Here is a 21888-nt window from a genome sequence, read left to right on the forward strand (position 1 = left end):
TGTCAGACCACATTCCGCTGTGTTCTATCAATTCCAAGTTAGACGACGTTTTTATGGTTTCTGAAATGGGGGTGTTTTCAAGCCAACCAGTGACACTTGAATTTCATAAAATAACGTTGCTTGTTCCTTGTTGCGTTTTGTCACTGCTCAGTTATTTTCATAGAGCTTTTTAGCCTCCTGCCATGCTGCCCCTGTGCTGGATAGTCTTATGTTGTCTTGCATAGGCTAGAGTCCCCAGAGAGGAGCAAGCCTCAATTGAGAAAAAGCCTCCCATAAGATCCAGCTGTAAGGCATTTTCTTAATTAGTGATTGATGGGGGAGAGCCTAGGTGTAGTTGGACGTTTTCTTGTGCCCCCACCCCACATCCCATAGCCGCTTGGCCCCAAGTAAACACACAGATGTAGTTAGAGTTTTTCTGCCTGGCCCACAGTCAGGACAAATCTCTCTCACCCGCCAGGCCCATAGACACTCAGAACCAACCAAGTAAACACACAGAAACTTACATTGTTTACAAACTGTATGGCCGTGGCAGGCTTCTTGTTATCTACTTCTTCTATTTTAAATTAAACCATTTCTATTAATCTATACTTTGCCACATGGCTTGTGGCTTACTGGTGTCTTTATATGTTGCTTGTCATGGCGGTGGCTGGCAGTGTCTCTCTCCTCCCCCAGCCTTCCACTTCCCAGAATTCTCTTCTCTCTTGTCCCGCCTATACTTCCTGCCTGGCCACTGGCCAAACAGCATTTTAGTTATATAGAGCAATATCCACAGCACACAGAGGCTTACATTACTTGCAAACTGTATGGCATAATGGCTCAGGCTTCTCGCTAGCTAGCTTTTACAACTTAACTCAGCCTGTTTCTATTAATCTATGCATTGCTATGTGGCTTCATGGCTTACGGGTACTTTCACATCTTGCTTCTCCTGGCAGCGGCTCACAGTGTCTGCCCCATTCTCTTTTCTTCTCTCCTATCTCTCTTGGATTTTCCCGCCTGGCTCCATCCTGCCCTGCCTTAGGCCAATGCAGTTTTATTTATTAGCCAATGGGAGTAACATATTCACAGCATACAGAAAAGACATCCCATAGCATCCAGGCCATTGTAGATGGTGCCATCACTGGGCTGGTGGCCCTGGATTCTATAAGAAAGCAGGCTGAGCAAGCCATGTAGAGCAAGCCAGTGAGCAGCACTCCTCCATGGCCTCTGCATCAGCTTCTGCCTCCAGGTTCCTGCCCTGTGTGAGTTCCTGTCCTGACTTCCTTCAGTGATGGGTGGTAATATGGAAGTGTAAGTCAGATAACCCTTTCCTCCCCAGCTTGCTTTTGGTCATGGTGTTTCATCGCAATGTCAGTCACCTTAACTAAGACAATCCCTGAGGAAGCTTCTAGTAACTCTGCTTAGTCTCCTTTGGTGCTTCCTCTCTCAGCCATCTTCAGATGGTAGCATGGACAGAATTGTGATGACCCCATTTTCTACCTTGTGTGCCCCTGGGTCATGCACCTTCTACAGTCTTCCTCTCTGCTCTAGCCTTCATCTTTCCTTGCTTACCTGTATCACGATTCTGTGTGGTCCACATATTAATCCCTTCTAATCAGTCTCCCACAGTGCCCCGTCTTCCATGCCATTCCCTTTGAAAGGAGCATTTCAGAGACAGTTCAGTCTAAATCACAGTTGACACTAACTTACAGAGGACATCCATCATATATAGATTGCTATTGGCTTAGTTACTGTCTAGTCCTGTGAAGAGACACCCTGACCAAAGCAACTTATAAAAGGAAGTATAATTGGCGGCTAGCTTACAATTTCAGAGGGTGAGTCCATGATCGTCGTGGCAGGGAGCATGGCAGCAGGCAGGCAGGCATGGCATTGGAGAAGTAGCTGAGAGCTGGCAATTGGAAGGCAGAGAGACAGCAAGACTGAGTCTGGGATGGACTTTCGAAAGTCAAAGCTCACCCCCCAGGTGACACACCTCCTCCAACAAGGCCACACCTCCTAATCCTTCCCAAAACTGTTCCATCAACTGAAGGCCAGGTGTTCAAATACAAGAGCCTACAGGGGCCATTCTTATTCAAACCACCTCAGCCACCAAATAAGCAAAGCAGTTGCAGGGTGCAAACCCCAATAGCGGGGCAATAAGATGTTTGTTTGGGTCCTGGGGAGGTAGCTCAGTTGGTAAAGTATTGGGCACATGAACATGCAGACCTGAGCTCAGATTCCCCTTATCCTGAGGACAGCCGGGATGCGGGCAGGCCCAACACTCCTGGCTCAGCGTTTGTGATGCAGTTATTATCCACTGGATGCTGGCTTGAAATAAAGCCCTTAGTAACATTCCAGCAGCAGGACATCAGACCACCGTGGAGGAGTTTTCACAGTCTGAGGTGTCACGAATACAATTTTAAAAGACACCTGGACTCATTTGGCATTCAGCGTCCTAATTAGCCTAGACTCAGCTGGAGGAAGAGTCTAATGTCTCTTTCATCCCTGGCATTCCCAGAATTCTTTTGAGGCTTTTGTAACTTTCAGGACTAGTATGGTTGTGGGCTACAGTTCAATTAAGACAGATAAACGTGCCCAACTGTGGTGTTGAATGCCTTTAATAGCATCAGTCTGGAGGCAATCGGCTAGGTATCTGTGAGTTCAAAGGCAGCTTGGTCCACAGAGCAAAGTCCCAGGCCAGCCAGGGCTATTTAGTAAGATGCTGTCTTAGTAAATAAAGAAACAAAAACAAATGTATTAGAAGGTCGTATCAGTCAAATCCATTAGCTGGAAAAATTGCAGCCACTTGAATTGCTTGAGAGAAGTGGATTGTGGAGTCCAAAGGGCTTTAGGAAAGAAAATGGGCAAAAAGGACCATGGCCGTTTGTTCATAATCTGATGCTTTGACCCATACAAAAGAGAGTTTAGAAGGGATGAAGGAAGGTGGCAAATGATAACATGTAAGCTCAAAGCAGGATTCTTAATCTGAAAGTCCTGGGTGGATACCAAATGTCATCTACATTCATAAATGTCAATGGTTTTCTGATTCCAGAGCAGAGTGCATCTAAAGTTGTTGTTGTTGTTGTTGTTGTTGTTTTCTTTCAGTAAACTAAGTCTTTAGTGGGACGGGATGCCCAGACTGTAGCATCCTTAGAAACTTTGCAATGGGCATCATGAATTCCTGAGTCACCCATGCTTTTTTATGTAGCCCTGGACCATGTTCCTGTAAGTAACCGCAATAAACATGCTTCTTTGATCTCTTGATACCTGCCTGAGGTGATCAGACATGTGCCCAGTCTCACCCAGAAAAATAAAAAGATATTCAAAGTCCTTCTTTTTCTAAGCTCTCATTCATGGATATTCAAAAATTAATCCATATGTTTCTGTATGTACATATTTAAATACACACATTAAATTAAGTAAGTCAATAGCATTCACCTTAGGTTAAAAAACACTCCTCATGCCAGATGTGGTGGCACACATCTGCAATTCTTAGCTACTTAGGAGACCAAGCAGAAGGAATGTAAATTCAAGGTCTGCCTGGAACTGCATAGTGAGTTCAAGGCCTAAGCAAGTCATCAAAAGACAAAATGGGATGAGCAAACTCTTTAAACAATGGCTGAAGTTTTCCAAAGTTCTAGAGGGACATTTATTTGATGATTAATATTTTGAATTTAAGAAACCCAAGGAATGAAATGAGCGCCAAGCTAGCTAAACACACACAGATGTGTGGACCAGCTACCTCATCCTAAAAATGCTGGAACAATCTGGAAACTGAGGCACAGCTGACAGGAGAACCCCAGCCAGACCGACAGCCTGTAACAGAAGTAAGATGCCATCTTGAGGAGAAGTCACTCTGCACACTGAGCGAGGAAGGAGAGCCCTTTCCTGAAGTGCCCGCCACTGGCACACTGCCCTCCCTAAATCTCTTTTGGGTCCTGGCCCCAGGTTACGTTTGAACCGCTGAAACAGAGCCAGGAGTCTGCAAGTCTGGCTGCTTAAGCAGATAGAATATTTCATGGCAAAGATAGTGTACATTGCCGGAATTATTTTAAGTGTTGTTCTTTTTTGGATAGTCATTACCTAGGGTCAGCTTGCCCATCTGGCAGAATTATGTCTTTCCTGATAAGAGTGCAGGATTTAATGGCAGGTCTGGACTTAATGATGGCAGTGACCTATGCTGCCTCCTTGAGCTGCCTGCTAGAACCATGTTCTTTGGGGATGGACCTAATAGCTGGTCAATCCTGGTGAACATTTACATCCTAGCATGGTAAACCTTGCTTATCTCTAACAGGCCTAGTTAGCAAACTACTTACAAAATTCTTAGCTAAATTCTACTTTGTGTGACTTAATGTTTCCTAAGCACATATATGTACACATCCTTTGTAACACCAATTCTATTACTTTGAGTTTCTTCTACATCAAGCTGTCACCTCACCAGGAGCCACGGAGGCCAGGAGGTGACAGGACCACACAGCCAGGGTGTCTAGAACCTTCCCTAGCTCTCGATCCCCTACATTCCACCTTCTGCTTCTACAAACATGACTACTTTAAACACCTCATATGTCTTTGTTAGGGTTTCTATTGCTGTGATGAAACACCATGACCAAAGGCAACTTGGGGCGGAAAAGGCTTATTTTGTTCAAACTTCCAGGTCACACTCCATCACAGAGGTAATTCAGGGCAGGAACTCAAGCAGGGCAGGAACGTGGAGGCAGGAGCTGATGTAGAGGCCATGGAGGGGTGCTGCTCACTGGCTTGCTTCTCTTGCCTTGTTCAGCCTGCTTTCTTATGGAACCCAGGACCACCAGCTCAGAGGTGGCACCACCCACAGTGAGCTGGCCCTCTCACTTCAATCACTAAGGAAATGCCCTACAGGCCACCTGTCTACAGACTGATCTTTTTTATTTTTGTTTTGCCAGACAGGGTTTCTCTGTGTAGCTTTGGAGCCTGTCCTGGAACTTGCTATGTAGACTAGGCTGGCCTTGAACTCACAGAGATCTGCCTGCCTCTGCCTCCTGAGTGCCTACAGCCTGATCTTATGGAGGCATTTTCTCAATGGAGGCTCCTTACTCTTAGATGACTTAGCTGTGTTAAATTGACATGAAACTAGCCGGCACATCATTATAAATGGAATCATGTGATAACTGTCTTTTTGTATGTCACTCATCTCACTTGGCATATGTCCTCACTTGGCATATCCCCTCCCCTTTTATGACTGAGTCATAGTCCGCTTGGTGCATATGCCCTGTTCTTCAGCTGTGATGTGAAGGCACACTTGAGTTGCTGCCACCTGCTGGCTCTTGGGACTAGAGCTTCTGTGAAGAAGGGCTGTGTTAGGCAAGACCCAATCAGCAAGCTGTGTAGGCTGCAAGCCACTCCCACCACGCCCTCCCTGGCATTCTCAGGCGGCAACCCTCCTGAGCTCCTCCTAGTTAGTACTCTGCTTTTCTCCATGGCCTCAAATCAGCAGCCCACATTTCAGCCAAGGGCACAGGGCTAGCCTCAGCTCAGGTCTCAGCAGGCCTGAGGCAGCTGACAACACCCCTCTCCACTTACAAGAGCCCTGTGTGGCTTTGATGGACAGAGGACTTGGGGTAGGGCAGCCTCAGCTAAAAGAAAACACTGGACCAATGATGTTTGACATTTGCAGAGTGCGAGGCAGTTGCTCCATGTTAGCCTGATAGACAACATGTGTTACTTCTGTATTTGTTGTGAATAATAGATCAAGCGCACAGAACTCAAGTTTGCAACGAGTACATTTATATGTATGTGTACACCTGTGTAACCACCATTCCAAAGAGGATTAGGACATTTTCCAAACCCACCAAGCTCTTCCATGCCCCTTCCAGCCCCTCCTCTCCCATCCCTCTCCCCTGCTGTAGGCAACCACTGTTCTGTCTTCTAGCAGTCATAGAGGAGTAGATTTTTAGATGCTGTCCTGTAAGTCCTAAAAACGGCTGAATGATATTTAGTCCTCATCCAATGTACTGTAGATGGGAAGTCAGAGGTAAAGTCATTGTAACAGAAGACGGTGGGAGGGTCTGGGTTTGGTGAAGTGAGAGGATCCGGAGCTCTAGGCCAGCCTGAGCTACAGAGCAAGACCCTCTATCAAAAATCAAACAATGAGGGTCTCAACAAAAGGGGAGAATATGTTAGGTATAAGATGTCGCTCAATGATAGAGTTTTCACGGCATGCCAGAGGCCCTACATTCAACACCTACTGCTGCCCAAATAAGCCATACAGGAGAATGATGAGAGTTTCTCTAAGCCTTCCCACTTTCTGTTCCTTTCCTTTCTTCCCCAGCTTAGGAACACCCCTAGGAGCTAGTCTTGCCGAACCTTGTTATACACCATTATTTCCACCAGGGGGCAGTACAGTACTAAGAGGCGCTGGCATTCTTTCCTCTCCCAAAATGAGCTTCTTCCCTTAACATAATAGAGAGCTGGCAGGGACCAAAGTTTCATGCAGATTGTTGTTGCTTGCTTGTTTTAGTTTGTTTTGTCTTTGAGTATACAGCTCTTTCAGCTCTTATTTGTCCGTAGTATTTCACAGTGTCCTGAAACGAACCCCAGCTCTGGCACCATGAGGATCTTACATTGTCCTTCTAGTGACAGAGCGAGCCTCTGTTGGTTACGATCTCGGGCTGGCTCAGAATCTGAGAACAAGAAATTTTGGGTGAGTCTGATCAGTGCCACTCACTGGTTATGAGACTGGCTGATTAGCCTCACAGCATTTCACTTTTCTCTGTAAAGCCGGGGCTGCTGTGGCAGCCAGTGCGTGGGGGGAGGGGGGGAACCATGATATGAGTGTACCACGGACTGTGCCGCACGGGTATGTAAAGCCAGTGTTAGTTCTTAGGGAGCAGCTGATGACGTAAAGCTCTCTTGGTCCCCAGGCTTCTCCTGTTCTCTGGCCAAGAATAAACCTTACATTTAAATGCTCATTATTATGACCATATAGGCAGAGAAAATATTAATGGTGTTTATTTCTAGTGACAGAACAAGAAGCGATTTTTACATTTCTTAATCTTCCCAATTCTCTCCAGCATGCATCATTTTTGTTTTGTGATGTTGGAGACTGAGCCTCACGGGTGCTGGTCAAGGGTTCTAGCACTGAGTCACACCAATACCCACTAAGCATCGTTTAATAACCACAAAGAAGCCGTGACATTAACTGTCATGACCGCCTCGACCAGCAAGGAAGACACAACACCAGGCTCTTCTTTCTGCAGTTTATTCAGGACCTTGAACAATCTTCTGACTTCTGACCCCGGGGAAACCCGCTCACAGCCTTAAGTAATCACTGGGAAGCCAACCCTGATATGCCATGTGGGCACTACCAATAGGTCCAGGTGCCCGTAAGCAAGCCAGATTCTCAGCCTTAGCCAATTAAGGAGTTGTTTATCACACAGAGGGCTCACCATCGGGAAGGCGGAAGGCGGAAGGCGGAAGGCGGCGCCATCTTTGAGGCACGGCTGCACGCAGCTCTCTACAATTAACAATAGCTTGTTGACCTTAACTCTTGACAATTCCCCTAAATATCAAAATGCTTTCACCCTTGTCCAGGGAGCATCCAGAGAGTAGCCTATCTCTTTGGGATCTTTAACATTAAACATGTCACTTTATATGAAGTAGGTAGTTAGTATTCATTTCCAAAAGAGACCCACGACGGTAGCAGGTTCGATTTCAAATCTGAGTATTTTCACTAAGTTCTCTTTCCTCACCTACCTCTAAGCAGTGATCTTGCTAACGAGTTAACTGAACCCTCTCTCTGCTGGACGACTCCTGGCTGGTTTGGGGCAGGTTTCAGAAAGTCCTGCTCCAGAGTGCCCAGAACTCCTGACAGCAAGAGTGGAGGTGCATTCTTGAGGTCAAATCTTTAGATCGCACAAAGCTATGACAAACAGAAATTGAAGTGTACAGTGAAGTGGACTAATGTTAGTTCTCCGTGACCTTGAGTGAGCTTTCCAGGGGTGATCTGAGCAAATGTCTAACACTGCACAGAAGCCTCATGCTTTGCTCCGGGTCTTAGGAGTTTCTTGCCTGAGACTCCTGAGCTCTGTGATCCTCAGTGTGCTGCCTCCTGAGCCCTCCATCTCCTCCCTGAGGCTTACTGTGATTGTCCTGGGGTATTGATTGGTTCCTGTGGTCATCACTTCATTGATGAAGCTGTCTAGGCCTTCTCCAGGGACGACAGGCCGAGCATGACATACCTGGTGTTTCTTCCACAAAACCCAAACCAAAATAGATGGCATCAGCCCTGAGCAGCTGAGACGTTTGGTTCTTTCCCCAGAAGTTACTGTTGCTATTTATTATTTTACAGTGCCAGGGCCTCATGGGTCCAGGCAAGCATCCTAGTACTATGAGTCCCCAGGAGAGCTCATTCTTTTCAGTGAATTTGAATCTGAATGGGAGCACAAAGATGACCGAAGCCAAGCTCCTGAGGTCGCCCCTGAAGTGTCTGACCTTCCCAGAACCCGACTAGTTCTTCCCTTAATCCTGCGATGTACCCTAAATTCTTCATGGCTCAATTTGCCCAATCATCTAGACTCCTAACTAGGTTTTCAAAGTGTCTAGGCCATGCTAGGGTCTAGAGCTCATGGGCAGAGGTACAAGGCTTGCTCTGTGACTGCTGAGTGTCTCAGGATGTGTGGAAGGTACAAGGAGGAAGAAAAACAGGCAGCTTGTCTGTGTTTGGTCAGGGTGGGCTTCCGTCCCTGACACCCGAGATTTTAGTGATACAGTGCAAAGCCAGGCTATGCTCCCTTCACTTCTGCTTCTAAGTGCCTGAGCCCAAACAGGAATATAGGCAGGGTCCTCTCAGCCATGTTGTGGTGGGATGGGGTTTTGTCTGTTACTGCCTATAGCCCTTCTGCCCAGACTACTGAAACTTGAGTCTACATTTGGCATACATATCGCTTGTTCTCCAGGCACCCCATAACTGTGCGCGCGCGCGCACACACACACACACACACACACCACCACCACCCGTCATTTAGGCTATAGATGAACACATAAATGGAAATCACATTATACATCTCTCACTCACACAGGCAGTGCTATGGTTTGGCTGTCCAAGACTCACTGAATTGTTGTCATTGCTGCTTCTGGTCTAATAACGTAAGAGTCCTGGCTCTGAGTGTCCCAGTGGACAAGCCGTGGGGAAAGGCAGAGAATGGAGATTTAATGAATGAGGGCACATTGGGGAGAACAGAAAAAGGAGATCAAGTCTATCATCAGAGGCTAGCAAGGGAAGAGAGGGGCTTGGGTATTGTCCTGGCTAGTTTTATGTCAACTTGACACAAGGTAGAGAGAGTCACATGAGAGGAAGGAACCTCAATTGAGAAAATGCCTCCAAAAGATCAAGCTATGGGCAAGCCTGTGGAGCAATGTCTTAATTAATGATTGATGGGGAAGGGCCCAGCTCATTGTGGGTGGTCTACCCCTGAGCTGGTAGCCCTGGATTGTATAAGAAAGCAGGCCGAGCAAGCCATGAAGAGCAAGTCAGTAAGCAGCACTCCTCCATGGCCTCTACTTCAGTTCCTGCCTCCAGGTTCTTGCCCTGAGATCCTGCCCTGATTTCCCTAGATGACTTACTATGATAGGGAATTGTAAACAAACAAACAAAAATGTTTCCTCCCTAAGTTTTGATTGGCCACAGTGTTTTATCACTGCAATAAAAACCCTACTTAGGACAGGCATGCTCGGCTGGTATCTTTACCAGGCCAGGGGTCTGGCTGGTCCATCCCACTTATGTTCTGCAAGGGGTTCTGGGAAGCCACTCTCCTGTCATCACTTATGGGAAGCAATCTGGGTCCCATGATCTGACTGCTCTTGTTCCACATGCTTCCTCACCACTGTGGGCAAGTGCCCTCATTTACAGGTGTGGTAACCTGTCCTGTGAGACTCACTGTTGCTCGGAGGTGCTTCAGTGCCTTGTCCTAAAGGTGTTTGTCACTCAGGCCTGTCATTCCTGGAATCCAAGGTCAACTGCAGAAGGGAACTACCAGGAAGAAAAACATTAAAGGCAAAATTAGAGGCAGAGAGGGTTAAAATGGGGTAGTGAGGCCAGTGGCATGGCCACCTTCACTGTGGTGTCATCAAGAAGGGTGCATGTTTGTGGATGGATGGATGGATGGATGGATGGAAGCCAGTGTTTCGGGACAGGTTTAATTATTTTGGGAGTGGCTTTCCTAAAGAAGCGGCTGTCTCACACATATGCACAGCTCTTCCTATGTGGTATCATCAGGAGTAACGCAGTCAGAAGCCCCTATCCCAGTGCTGGCCCTCAACCTCAGACATTGCAGTATCCGGAAAGGTTATAAATGTCTCCACTTCTTATCAATGCCCCAGTCTGGGGTGGTTTATAAGAACAACAAACAAATGAATTAAGATTCTCAGTACCTATGAGGCAACTAGCCACCCACAGAGTGCTTCAGCTAAGCAGCCAAGGCTGGCCAGAGTCATACCTCAACCTTGTGTGTGCATGCTCAGCTCATGCTTTGCTGCTCAGCCATGCTCCAGCCCTGCCTCGGGTTTAAATGACGTAGGAATCAAAGTGAGCAGATTTGGTCCCCATCTCTATGAGTCTGATGAGTCAGAGCAGCCAAAGGAAAGTTCAGTTTGGTCAAGTACCTTGTAGCGGGTATTTGTGAGAGGTAGTCCACCTCCGGCCCTGACTGCTCCTGGATGCAGGAGACAACAAAGTGCAAGGCCTCAATTGCTACTTGCCTGGGCCGTTTCTCAGGTTGTGTTTATAAGTGAACGGCTTTGATGACACCATATCCCCCATCCCAGAGAGCCAGCAAGCTTGCTCATTGTTAAAGACTAAACGATGTATTTTCCAAATCAGGTGTTGGGGCACATGCCTACAATATCAGGATTTAGGAAGCAGAAGCTAGAGGTTGATCTAGCTTTTAGAGTGAGTTCAAGATCAATTTGGTGTTATCATCTGTGGGTCTTGGTCAGGTTCATTTTCTCTGTCACTAAAAGGACCTCAAGCGTGATAGGTAGTACCCTGAGATTCTTGGACACAGCAGATAGAAGCCAACTAGAGAAAAAAGGCTTTGATTAGGAGGTGAGGGTATACTCACAGTAGGGTTCTTGGAGAGAAAGACCCTCCACAGAGTAGAAGCCATGACTCTACTTGAGGGCTGGGATTATTTTTAAATAATTGATTTCTTTTTATTTTATGTGCACTGGTTTTGCCTGCATATATGTCTGTATGAGGGTATCAGATATTGGAGTTCCAGACAGTCATGAGTTGCCATGTGCATGCTGGGAATTGAACCGGGGTCCTCTGGAAGAGGCTGGGATTTTTAAGGATATTTCTACTCTCACTTAGGGTTGGTCAGTTTAAAGACAGTGAGACTGATAGATCCACGGCTTTGGGGTAAACATGTCCTTGTTTAGCCTTGAACTTGTCAAACTGGTCAGACACTCTGGGAGAAAAGCCATTTAGGCCTCTGTCTCTGGTCAGTAGTATGAGAAAGAGGCCAGACATTTGCCATCTCCATTATCTATTGTGGCTCCTCCCTTTCTCTAAAGGACCTTTTAAGTCCTGGTCACTTAGTGGGATACATGGTGAAACACTATCTCAAAAAACCAACCAGACCCTTCCAAGGAAGCTAAGGCCTAGTTGGTGTGAGGCCCTCACTTCATCTAGCATTTAGCACTGTGCCAGCAGTCCACACTGACTCCTGTCTCTGAGTTCGTCTGCATCCACTCCACCCTCATCTACATCCACTCCACCCTCATCTGCATCCACTCCACCTTTACCTGCATCCACTCCACCTTTACCTGCATCCACTCCACCTTTACCTGCATCCACTCCACCTTTACCTGCATCCACTCCACCTTTTTTACCTGCATCCACTCCACCCTCACCTGCATCCACTCCACCTTTTTTACCTGCATCCACTCCACCCTCACCTGCATCCACTCCACCCTCATCTGCATCCACTCCACCCTCATCTGCATCCACTCCACCCTCACCTGCATCCACTCCACCCTCATCTGCATCCACTCCACCCTCATCTGCATCCACTCCACCTTTTTTACCTGCATCCACTCCACCCTCACCTGCATCCACTCCACCCTCATCTGCATCCACTCCACCCTCATCTGCATCCACTCCACCCTCACCTGCATCCACTCCACCCTCATCTGCATCCACTCCACCCTCATCTGCATCCACTCCACCCTCATCTGCATCCACTCCACCCTCACCTGCATCCACTCCACCCTCATCTGCATCCACTCCACCCTCACCTGCATCCACTCCACCCTCATCTGTATCCACTCCACCCTCATCTGCATCCACTCCACCCTCACCTGCATCCACTCCACCCTCACCTGCATCCACTCCACCCTCACCTGCATCCACTCCACCCTCACCTGCATCCACTCCACCCTCACCTGCATCCACCCCACCCTCACCTGCATCCACTCCACCCTCACCTGCATCCACTCCACCCTCACCTGCATCCACTCCACCCTCACCTGCATCCACTCCACCCTCACCTGCATCCACTCCACCCTCACCTGCATCCACTCCACCCTCATCTGCATCCACTCCACCCTCATCTGCATCCACTCCACCCTCATCTGCATCCACTCCACCCTCATCTGCATCCACTCCACCCTCACCTGCATCCACTCCACCCTCACCTGCATCCACTCCACCCTTACCTGCATCCACTCCACCCTTACCTGCATCCACTCCACCCTTACCTGCATCCACTCCACCCTCATCCTGCTCAACTACTATGATGATGACAACAGAGGGTAAGTTCAATGTCCTCATTAAAGCAGCTGGTGTCAATGTTGAATCTTTCTAGCCTGGCTTGTTTGGGTTAGCCAGAACAGAAACCTCGAGAATGGACAGAGCACAGCTCCTAAACATCACTACAGAAATCACAAAAATAATTTGAATCATTTTCATGATGCACAACACAAGACTTTTATCTGTCATCCTGAAGCAGCAATGTTGGAAGCAATAGCACTTTCTTCCTGGAAAATGACTTAGAAGAGCGGGTCCCATATTTTACACTTTCAATGTGTTATCGTCCTAAGGTTGCAGGCGAAAAGGACAAAAGATGACCAGACACTCAGCACCTCCATCTCTCCACCCACAACAGCCAGGGATGGCACATTTTCACAGGACAATGGACACAAGGGGCCAGTGTCCCAGGATGCTGGGGCCTTGGCCCTGCAAAGCATGATGGAAGGAATGGCTATTTCTTACAGGGTGGTGGGGCCTGATGGGGGCTGTGCTGCCCCCAAGTGCTGGTTGTATCAGACAAAACTGTAGGAGACCTACTGTGTTCACAACGACGATGACGTTTCTGCTCGCTGTGACTAACTGCTCAGCAAGAAGTAACTCAAGGAGGAAGGGTTTATTCTGGCTCACAGTTTGGGGGTACAGTCCAGGGTGATTGAAGGACATGGCAGGAGGTGGCTCAGTCCTCCAGCATATCTGAGGTCACAAGGCAGCTAGTGAAGTCACGTTAGTCAGGAAGGAGAGAGGGAGGGAGGAAGGAGGCAGGGCATGGGGAGGAGAGGAGAGAGGGAGGGAGAGAGAGGGGGGTAGAATGGACTATAACCCCCGCCTAAGATTTGCCTCCCAGTGAGCAATTTCCTCCAGCGATGCCTCACCTCCTAAATGTGCTTCCCCACCCCCCACCCCCAAATAACAGCTCCACCTGCTGGGGACCACGGTGTCCAAACATCTCACATCAAACCATAGCACTTACCAAACATTCTTTATCCCTCACCTATGTGCCAAACACTGTGCACAGCTGAGTTCTTTCTCCATGTTTTCCAGTTTTCCAGTGAAACGGGAGTAACAGGGTGTGTGAGTATTTATGTGTGTGTACATGCGGGAACATGGACGGACGGATGCCTATGATTGTGGAGATTAGAGAGTCAGGCATCTGTAAGGTGGGCTGGCAGGATGGAACCCACTATACCTCCTATAGCGCTTTCTCTCTCTGCTCCCTGGCTGTGTGAGGTAAACAGCAGTTATTAAATTCGGCCCAGAAACAGTGAGCCGGCCACCAACTGTGACCCCTGAAATGAAATCAAAACGAATCCCTCCCTCATTGGTTTCTCCCAGGTGTTTTGTTACAGCAATGAAGACTGACCAGCCCGGTGGCCCAGTCAAACTGACAGATACAAAGTAACTGTCACGTAGTAGTCTGTGGGGAGAGCTCCTGAGGAGGAGGGCATGTGGGCCCCAGGTGGAAGGCGGACATGGAGATGGAGACTCGTCAGCTTAGGGGGAAAGGCCAGAGAAGCTCAAAGAACTTTGTTCTGCCTCCTTTGGTCCCCACACCCATCTGACCTTCACACCACCTTCCTCCTCTTCGGATGCAACAGCACGTGCTCTCTACCTCTGGTCCTCACACCTCTGACTCGTGACCACAGTTCCTTGGGAGTACACGGCTCTGCTATTTTGGTCCAAACCTTCTAGAGCCTGTCTGCCAGAATCTCCCCGACTCTGAATCCCCTGATTTATTTCCATGCTGTGCCTTCTGAGCTGCCCCAATGTCACGTGTTTCCCTAGTAGCCTCACCAATATGAGGTACAGGCCAGGTGTGGAGGACGTGGCTGGGGGCTGAGTATGAGAGGGGACTGGCTAGACATGAGGCTGACCATAGGCCACTGGGAGGATGGACCTGGACCTGGAGATAGGAAGTCACGGGTGAGCTTTGTGGCTGTGGATAGCACACGATCAAATTTAAACATGAAATATTCTAGGTAGAGACTTCTGTTTTCTCAAGCAGGCCACTTACCATCACTACATATAGCCCCATAAACCTATCGTGTTTATGGTGGCCAAATAGTCCACCTCCGTGTCCCCCTCCTGCACTATCCTCCGAGGATGCTTCTGGCTGGGTAGCCTCTTTCTGAGGCAGTGAGGCACCTTATGATGTGTCTGTGAGCTCTGTGGGAGAGCTCTGTCAGGGTGGCAAGGCTCTGCCTTCTTACCTGTGGTTGGAGTGTCAACCAGGCACGTCATGCCCAGTCCTGGTCCACGACCATGACCTAAAGTTTGTTTGTATGAGGTGACCAGCAGGCAAACATCGTGGAGGACTTTCTCGGGGAGCTGGCATGAGGCGGTTTAAAGGAATAGCCTGGGGGAGGGTTGGGGATAAACCCCCGTGCATCTCACTTTGGCAGGCTTCCTCTTTACCTGTTGGTTTTTGTTCTTACCTATCTTGCTTTTGTGGCTTAACTAAGTTATCACTTGCCCACCAAACTGACAAGGCCAGAGACGGCATCGTGACTCTCTGATGATGGGCCCTCCTTTCCCTGCGGAAGAGGAGCAGCGTGGCTAGGTTGCCCCAAGAGTGCAGAAGGGGCTTGCCAGGCTTCCCGGCATCCTCTCAAGAGACAGCTCCTCAGCAAGTTGTCTGCACTAAGGCCTCTGTGGAGCCGGGCGCCCGCTTTCCCAGCCCTGGCACCACCTAGGTGCTCGTTCACAGGGAACTGCTCCCCTCTACTGGACAAAGTGAAATCTACTTTCCACAAGTTAACAGACCTTCAGTGAGAGTAGGAAGAGTCCAGGAGGCAAGCAGGTCCTGGTCCTCTTGCTGTTCACACGGCAAGACTGAGGCTAGAGAGGAGAAGGATATTATTTAAGGCTTCAAGGAAGTTGGAGGAGAGTCTGGGGCTAGAAATGGAATACTGTCCCTTCCACACCAGGATCTGGGTAGCATCCCTTACGATTCTTCAAGTGTGGCAGTCTTAGGAACCCAGGCCTGGGTGCCCGAGAAGGCACCACACACCTTAGCCTGCAGGACAGACCAGGGAAAGAGAGGGCACAAAAGTTCTGGCCGCTTAACTCCTAGTGGAGATAGATAAAAGTTGGGAGCTTCTGACCCAGGTGAGTATTTTAACCAGGACCAGCAGTCAGTCTCCCCGCTGAGGACAACTATCCCCAAGACTGTGAGGGATCCCTCCCTGCCCATCCCAAACTCCCAGAAAGCTATGCGCGTACAGGTCTTTTGTAAGTCCACTTATCTCTACACCTCCTCCCTTCTCCTGTGTCCTACATGTAGCTGTAGCATTTACCACCAACATTACACATGGCTACAGGGTGTGATATAGTAGAGTCGCCAGACTGCCTCAGTGATAGCCTGACACAGCCTAACCGGTCATCTTTCTTTAGGCTTACAGGAACACTCATGGACAGCATCAAAACCACATCAAGAGACTTGATGACCATAAGAATGGTCATCCCAGATTACCTGGATCTAGCTGCAATTAGATTCCCCAGGAATGCCACCCAAACTTTTGCATCTGTGGCCCTGGTGAGGTGGAATCTAGCTGCCAGCCTGCCACCTTCCACCTGCTGTCCTGCTATCCACAGAGCTCTTTCTTCTCCTGACACTTTTTTTTTAAAGATTTTATTTATTATGCATTATGTACACAGTGTTGTGTGTGTATGCTTACACACCAGAAGAGGCAGCAGATCTCATTATAGATGGCTGTGAGCCACCATGTGGTTGGTTGCTGGGAATTGAACTCTGGAAGAACAGCCAGTGCTCTTAACCTCTGAGCCATCTCTCCAGCCCTCCTGACATTCTTTCACTGGAGCCTTCGGCCTCAGTGGCTGACAGTGGAACTGGACTTCTCAGTTACAGAGAGGCTATTCCTTGAAGCTCTAGCCTAGGATTGAGGACAACAAAGCCATTTGTAAGGAGGGATAGGAAGAAGGGCGAGGCTGTGGACTGGAAGGTGTGTTTCAAGCAGTCTTCAGCATGCAGGGCTCTTCTTGTCTCTGACCTGAACACTGTGATGGAACTCGACCTCTCACAGCTACTTGATTCATTTACTCTCCTTTTTTGTTTGCAATGTATCCATGTGTGTTCACATGGGGGGGGGGGGTGTCCATGCCTGTGCCTGTGGAAGCCAGAGCTCAGTGTTACTGTTTCCACTGTCACTCTCCAACCTACTTTTTGAGATAGAGCCTCTCATTTGACCTGATACCCGCTGTTTTAGCTAGATGTGCAGGCCAGCAAGAATCCGCTTGTCTCCATACAATCAGTGCTGAGACATGATGCATGTTATGGGTCTGGCTTTTTTTTTTTTTTAAGATTTATTTATTTATTATATACCTGCGTGTATTCCTGCATGACAGAAGAGGGCAGCAGATCTCATTACAGATGGTTGTGAGTTACCATGTGGTTGCTGGGAATGGAACTCAGGACCTCTGGAAGAGCAGCCAGTGCTCTTCACCGCTGAGCCCTCTCTCCAGCCCCGCTGGCTCTGGCTTTTATGTGGGTGCTGGGGATCTGAACTCAGGCCCTCATGCTTGCACAGCAATCACTTTATGCACTGAGCCTTCTAACCAGCCCCGAGTTCCTTTATTTTGTCCGAAGAGAGACAACGCTTTTCTGCAAACTAATTCACGCACTTTGTAGTAGTTAACAGATTTTACTGAAGGCAAAACAGAGGCCCCAGCTCGTGTCTAACTGGAGCCCAGTTTGTTCTTTTGCCATGCATTATTCCCATTGCTCCCAGAGCAGGTGGGACCTCGCACAAGCCCTTGGCTCAGTTCTACGGGAGGCTAAGGAGTTGTCTTCCTGAGGTGAGACAAACGGGGTGTGAGAGGAAAACTGCATCTTCCCACTTGTGTCGACAGTTCCCCGAGTGGGGACACACCTCTGCTGTGGCCGTGAGGACAGACTCTCCCAGTCACCGACTCCAGGGAGCATTGGTGGCTGCTCCCTCAAGAGAAGGATGCAGCAATTTAAAGAAAATACTTTGTTATTTTATCAACAAATCCATGGGACAGAACTATATAACAATATCAATTTACCGGCTTATAAAAACCCAGATGAATCCAAACTATTTTATGACAGAATAGAACAGGTTAAAGTTACCTGTTTATATGACTACTCTTCATGTTCAAATCTTATGTAGGTTGTGGACTAAAATTTTCACATGAAGCAAGCTGCTAAAACAGGTTGGTGTATAAAAGCCTCTTTTGCTGCTCATATTTCTTTATCTCAGTCTGAAGTGAGTCAGGGTGTTAATCTCAGATGTTTATATTTTAGCCAGGGCTGGCTAAATGCCAAACTTCCAAACAATGGTATTCCAAGATCCTTGAGGTGGAGGCCAAGCCACTACTGTGTGCCTGGAACTAAAACCCTCACAACAAATGCCAAGCCAGGGAGAAGAAGAAATGGGGAATCTGGCTATTTACACCAAATTTACTCAAATGTCTCCCAAGTCCAGAAAGCATTCTCAAATGCTAAGTGAAACTTGTAGGTCGGCAGCGAAGGGCCAAGTCCATGGGACAAGTGGTCCAGTCAGTGCTTAGACTAGTTCACAGGTTCCCTACACTGGGAAGTGTTGGACAGTAGGTAAAGGTCTATCTGGACTTGCTCCTGGCTTGCTCAAAGCAGGTCCATCTTGTCAGCTGCATGCCAGGCCAGCCACTGAAAGCACCATTTTTGCAAAAGAAGAAGAAGGAGAAGGAGAGGAAGAGGAAGAAGGAGGAGGAGAAGGAAAAGGTATGCATGAGGCTGCCAAGTGTGTGGAGATGAGAATAAACTCGGACCTGCCTCCTGGAACCTAGGGCTTGGGGCCCTTTATAGGATAAAGAACGTGGTGGTCTGCAGTAGGGAAGGTGAGGATTAAAGTGGGAATTAAGGAAGCAGTAGTCTTTGTCATAGCTCTTCAGAGGATGTATGTTTAAAAACTGTGACATTAGCATGTTCTGAGGGTAAAATTTTAAGCCCTCAGACCTTGAAAGGTCACCCTGGGACACCCATGCAGGACCCAGGGAAGGACTAGTGGTTTAAACTGGTTTAAACTTTCAAGTTCTTGAATAATACAAGGATTGCCATGGTGCCCCAGGCATTATCTTTAGTAAAGCTAATAAAAATATACATGATCCCTAAAATTGGTGCTGAACGCACCTCAAGAGCTTCCCCGGGTCTCACAAGTCTCCTCCTCTTGCTCAGCTTCTGTCTTGGTGGTAACTCGGCAAGTCAGGAACTACTTTGTGCCTGGTTCCTCATCTTAAAAACCAGCATCAATTACTTTTGGGAGTTGAGAAGTGGTCTCTCATTGCAAGGGGTTTGGTTATCTGAAAGAGGGCCTTGGGCCAGCTTCACTACTCTCTAGACCGTCCCTTGTGTAAAATCTAACTAATCAATGGAAAGAATAGCCCAAGGATAATGATTTTTTTTTTTTCTTGACATTTGCCAAACTGGAAGGTAGTATCTCCTGATTGGGTCATAGGGAGAAGATGTACTTCATTTGGCCCACCATCATCTGGCTTGCTGGCTGTGAGGTGTCCACAAGTTTGGGAGCATCTGTCACCTACTTATATAACACTCACTAAGTCAGCTTTTCTGCAAAGACGTTGAAACGAGAGTTTCCTCGGTTTCTCCATGAGCTGGTTTGCCATTTAAAGTCACTTTTCCTTGCTTTCATACCTTGTCTTTCAAGGTAACTGGCATGCCCTGAGAAGAACTGCAACCCCAGTTCTTATGAATATTCTGAGGAACATTGGAGCTTGAGCAACGTGTTTTTTTTGTTTTTTGTTTTTCTTTCTTAGAGACGGGGTAGGATGTGTGGGTGGGGGAGGAGAGGGACTCACTATGTATCTTACGCTGGTCTTGATCCTCTTGCCTCAGCTTCCCAAGTGCTGGGATTATAGCTGTGCACCACTATACCTGCTTCTTAACTCCAGGTCCCTATTTGATGTGACTTTATATACTCTTCTAAGCAGCGAGCTGAGGAACAAACTGAAGTGTGTGCTCCAGTGGGACGACTCGAGCGTCTTCTGGGCCTAGGATCTGAAGATGCTCGGGCATCTAGGTCCGCATTCTCAGATGCCCTGTCTATTCTTCCGTGCCTTTGGCGGCTGTGTCCTCCTCTCCGGTCCCCGAGCAAGTCGGTGCCCTTCCGGGTTCTGTGCCGAATCTGCCGCTGCCGACGCGGCGGCTGCGCGAGCCTGGCGGAGAGTGCGGCTGCGCGCGCCTGCGGCCTGACTGCAAGATTTCATCATGCACCGGGCGGGCCGCGCGCCGCTTCCGTAGCCGCCCCGCGCACCGCCTAGGCGGCGTGCTCATGCCCTGTCGGCTGCCCACGCTGCTCAGAGCCACCCGCGCCGCGCTGCTGCTACTGTCGCCGGCCCGAATCGTCGCCGCGCCCGCGTCTCAGCGGCTCCTCAGCGTTCCCGCGCAGCCCGCCGCCTCCCGGAGCAGCATGGACAGCGCCGAGGAGCTGCTGGCCCCACTGCGGCTAGCCGTGCGCCAGCAGGTACCGGTCCTCGCCCGCATCCGCGCGCGGCGCCCCCTCCGGACGGTCCTTCCCCTGTCCACGCGCGGCGCCCGCACCCGCGATCCTCGGGCCTCGTGCCCTCGCTGCATACCCCGGATCATCGGCCGCAGGCTCCGCCGCCCGCGCACCCCGGTGGCCTGGGTCTTGACTCGTTCCCGGTTCAGCCGCGAGCCGATGCTCCCCTCTAGTCTTGGGGATGCTTTGGGCAGCGTTCCCTTCTTTCCACCGCTCTTCCTTCGGTGCTAGCCTCAGGATCGGCTCCGAAGATACAGTCGAAACGCGACTGTGGGGAGGTGTCGAACTACCCCACTCCCCAATACTGATGCGATTTCATGATCCCTCGCTCCTGTTAGCCTTTCTGGCTTCTGAAGAGGGTGTCTGGAACCAACGAGCCTTAGGATCAAGCTGGAAATTGTAAATGGACTGACTGAGCCGCTCGGTGAAGTCGTCATCCATCCTTAGGGTGGAACACCTGGAAATGTGATTTTGCAGAAGGGAAGAAGGGAGGTTTCTTAGCTTGAGGACCTGGGGATTTAATGCAGACCTCCTTTTTTCCTGTAGCACTGAGTGGAGATCAGACTTGAGGAAAGTATTTCAGATGATACTCACACCCAGCGAGAGCCAGAGCTTTCTGTAGGGCCCTGGCATCCGTGACCTACTAGCCGTAAACACCAGTCTGGTTGCTCCTGCGCTGGCGCCTGATGCAATCGTTCCTCTAGCTAAGGACGGAGGAATCCTGTTTCGGAAATAATTCATTGGAGCCGAAGCTGCTACAGCTTCAGGAAATTCTGTCACTTTGCTCTGGTTTGAGCCTGACTCAGTTAATAGGCTTTCATTTTGAATTTCACTATGGGCTACATTTTTTAAAAATTGTATGTTCTGTACATTCAGTCTCCTTCTGTTCACCTTCCAAACCCCACATAAAATTAGGTGTGGTTCCTTTGTTTTTGCTATAACTTAAAATCTCCTTCCTTAGGAAGAATACATCTAATTTTGGGGAAAAAAAACCCAACACTCGAAACCCCTCCCTCTGCCACGTTAGCCTGGAACTGCAGTACATAATATCCATCTGTAGTAAGACTGGGTCTAGTTAACTTCAGGATGCTTTGACCATAAGAGCTTTTGTGTGTGACATTTCTGTCCTGTGTTGAATTGGTTATGTTGGCTTTGTTTGTTTGTTTGATTGGGTGGTTTTTGTTTGTTTGTTTGTTTTTGTTTTTGGGTTTTGTTTTTTGTTTTTTGTACTTTAGGGTATTTTCTGAATAGTTGAGTTAATCTATTTGTTAGTTTGTATTCTTTTTCTGATTTTCCAGAAGTAGTATATGTTGATTAATTGTCTGGAAATTTGAGTCATACTGAGCCCAGTGTCACTGGAAAGAGTTTAAAGCTCATTTAGTTAAACTTTTTGCTTCTTGGACATGTATGGAAATGTGGAATACAGTCTTTCCATTCCACCGATTTCCATTGAGAACCTTGTGCATTTGAAGACTTTGCAACGTGGCTCTTTGGGAGGTATTAAAGGATTGTTCTCGACAATGGCATGAATTTTGGAGGGTATTACCTGTAGTAGTTGTGCCCCCAAATAAAATTCAAACCGTTACAAAA

General features: G+C 48.4%; 1 protein-coding gene across 1 annotated transcript in view; it reads left to right on the top strand.

Moving 5' to 3' along the window:
• The first annotated feature begins 19988 nt into the window (after positions 1-19988).
• Positions 19989-21888, top strand: part of Gars1 (glycyl-tRNA synthetase 1) — a 40289-nt gene continuing 38389 nt past the window's right edge. The window contains exon 1 of the mRNA XM_036181562.1: positions 19989-20262. Within this exon, the coding sequence (XP_036037455.1) occupies positions 20071-20262 (192 nt within the window). The 5' untranslated portion in view covers positions 19989-20070. The remainder of the gene's footprint in view (positions 20263-21888) is intronic.

Source organism: Onychomys torridus, chromosome 3 (assembly GCF_903995425.1).
Source record: "Onychomys torridus chromosome 3, mOncTor1.1, whole genome shotgun sequence".
NCBI classification, from domain to species: Eukaryota; Metazoa; Chordata; class Mammalia; order Rodentia; family Cricetidae; genus Onychomys; species Onychomys torridus.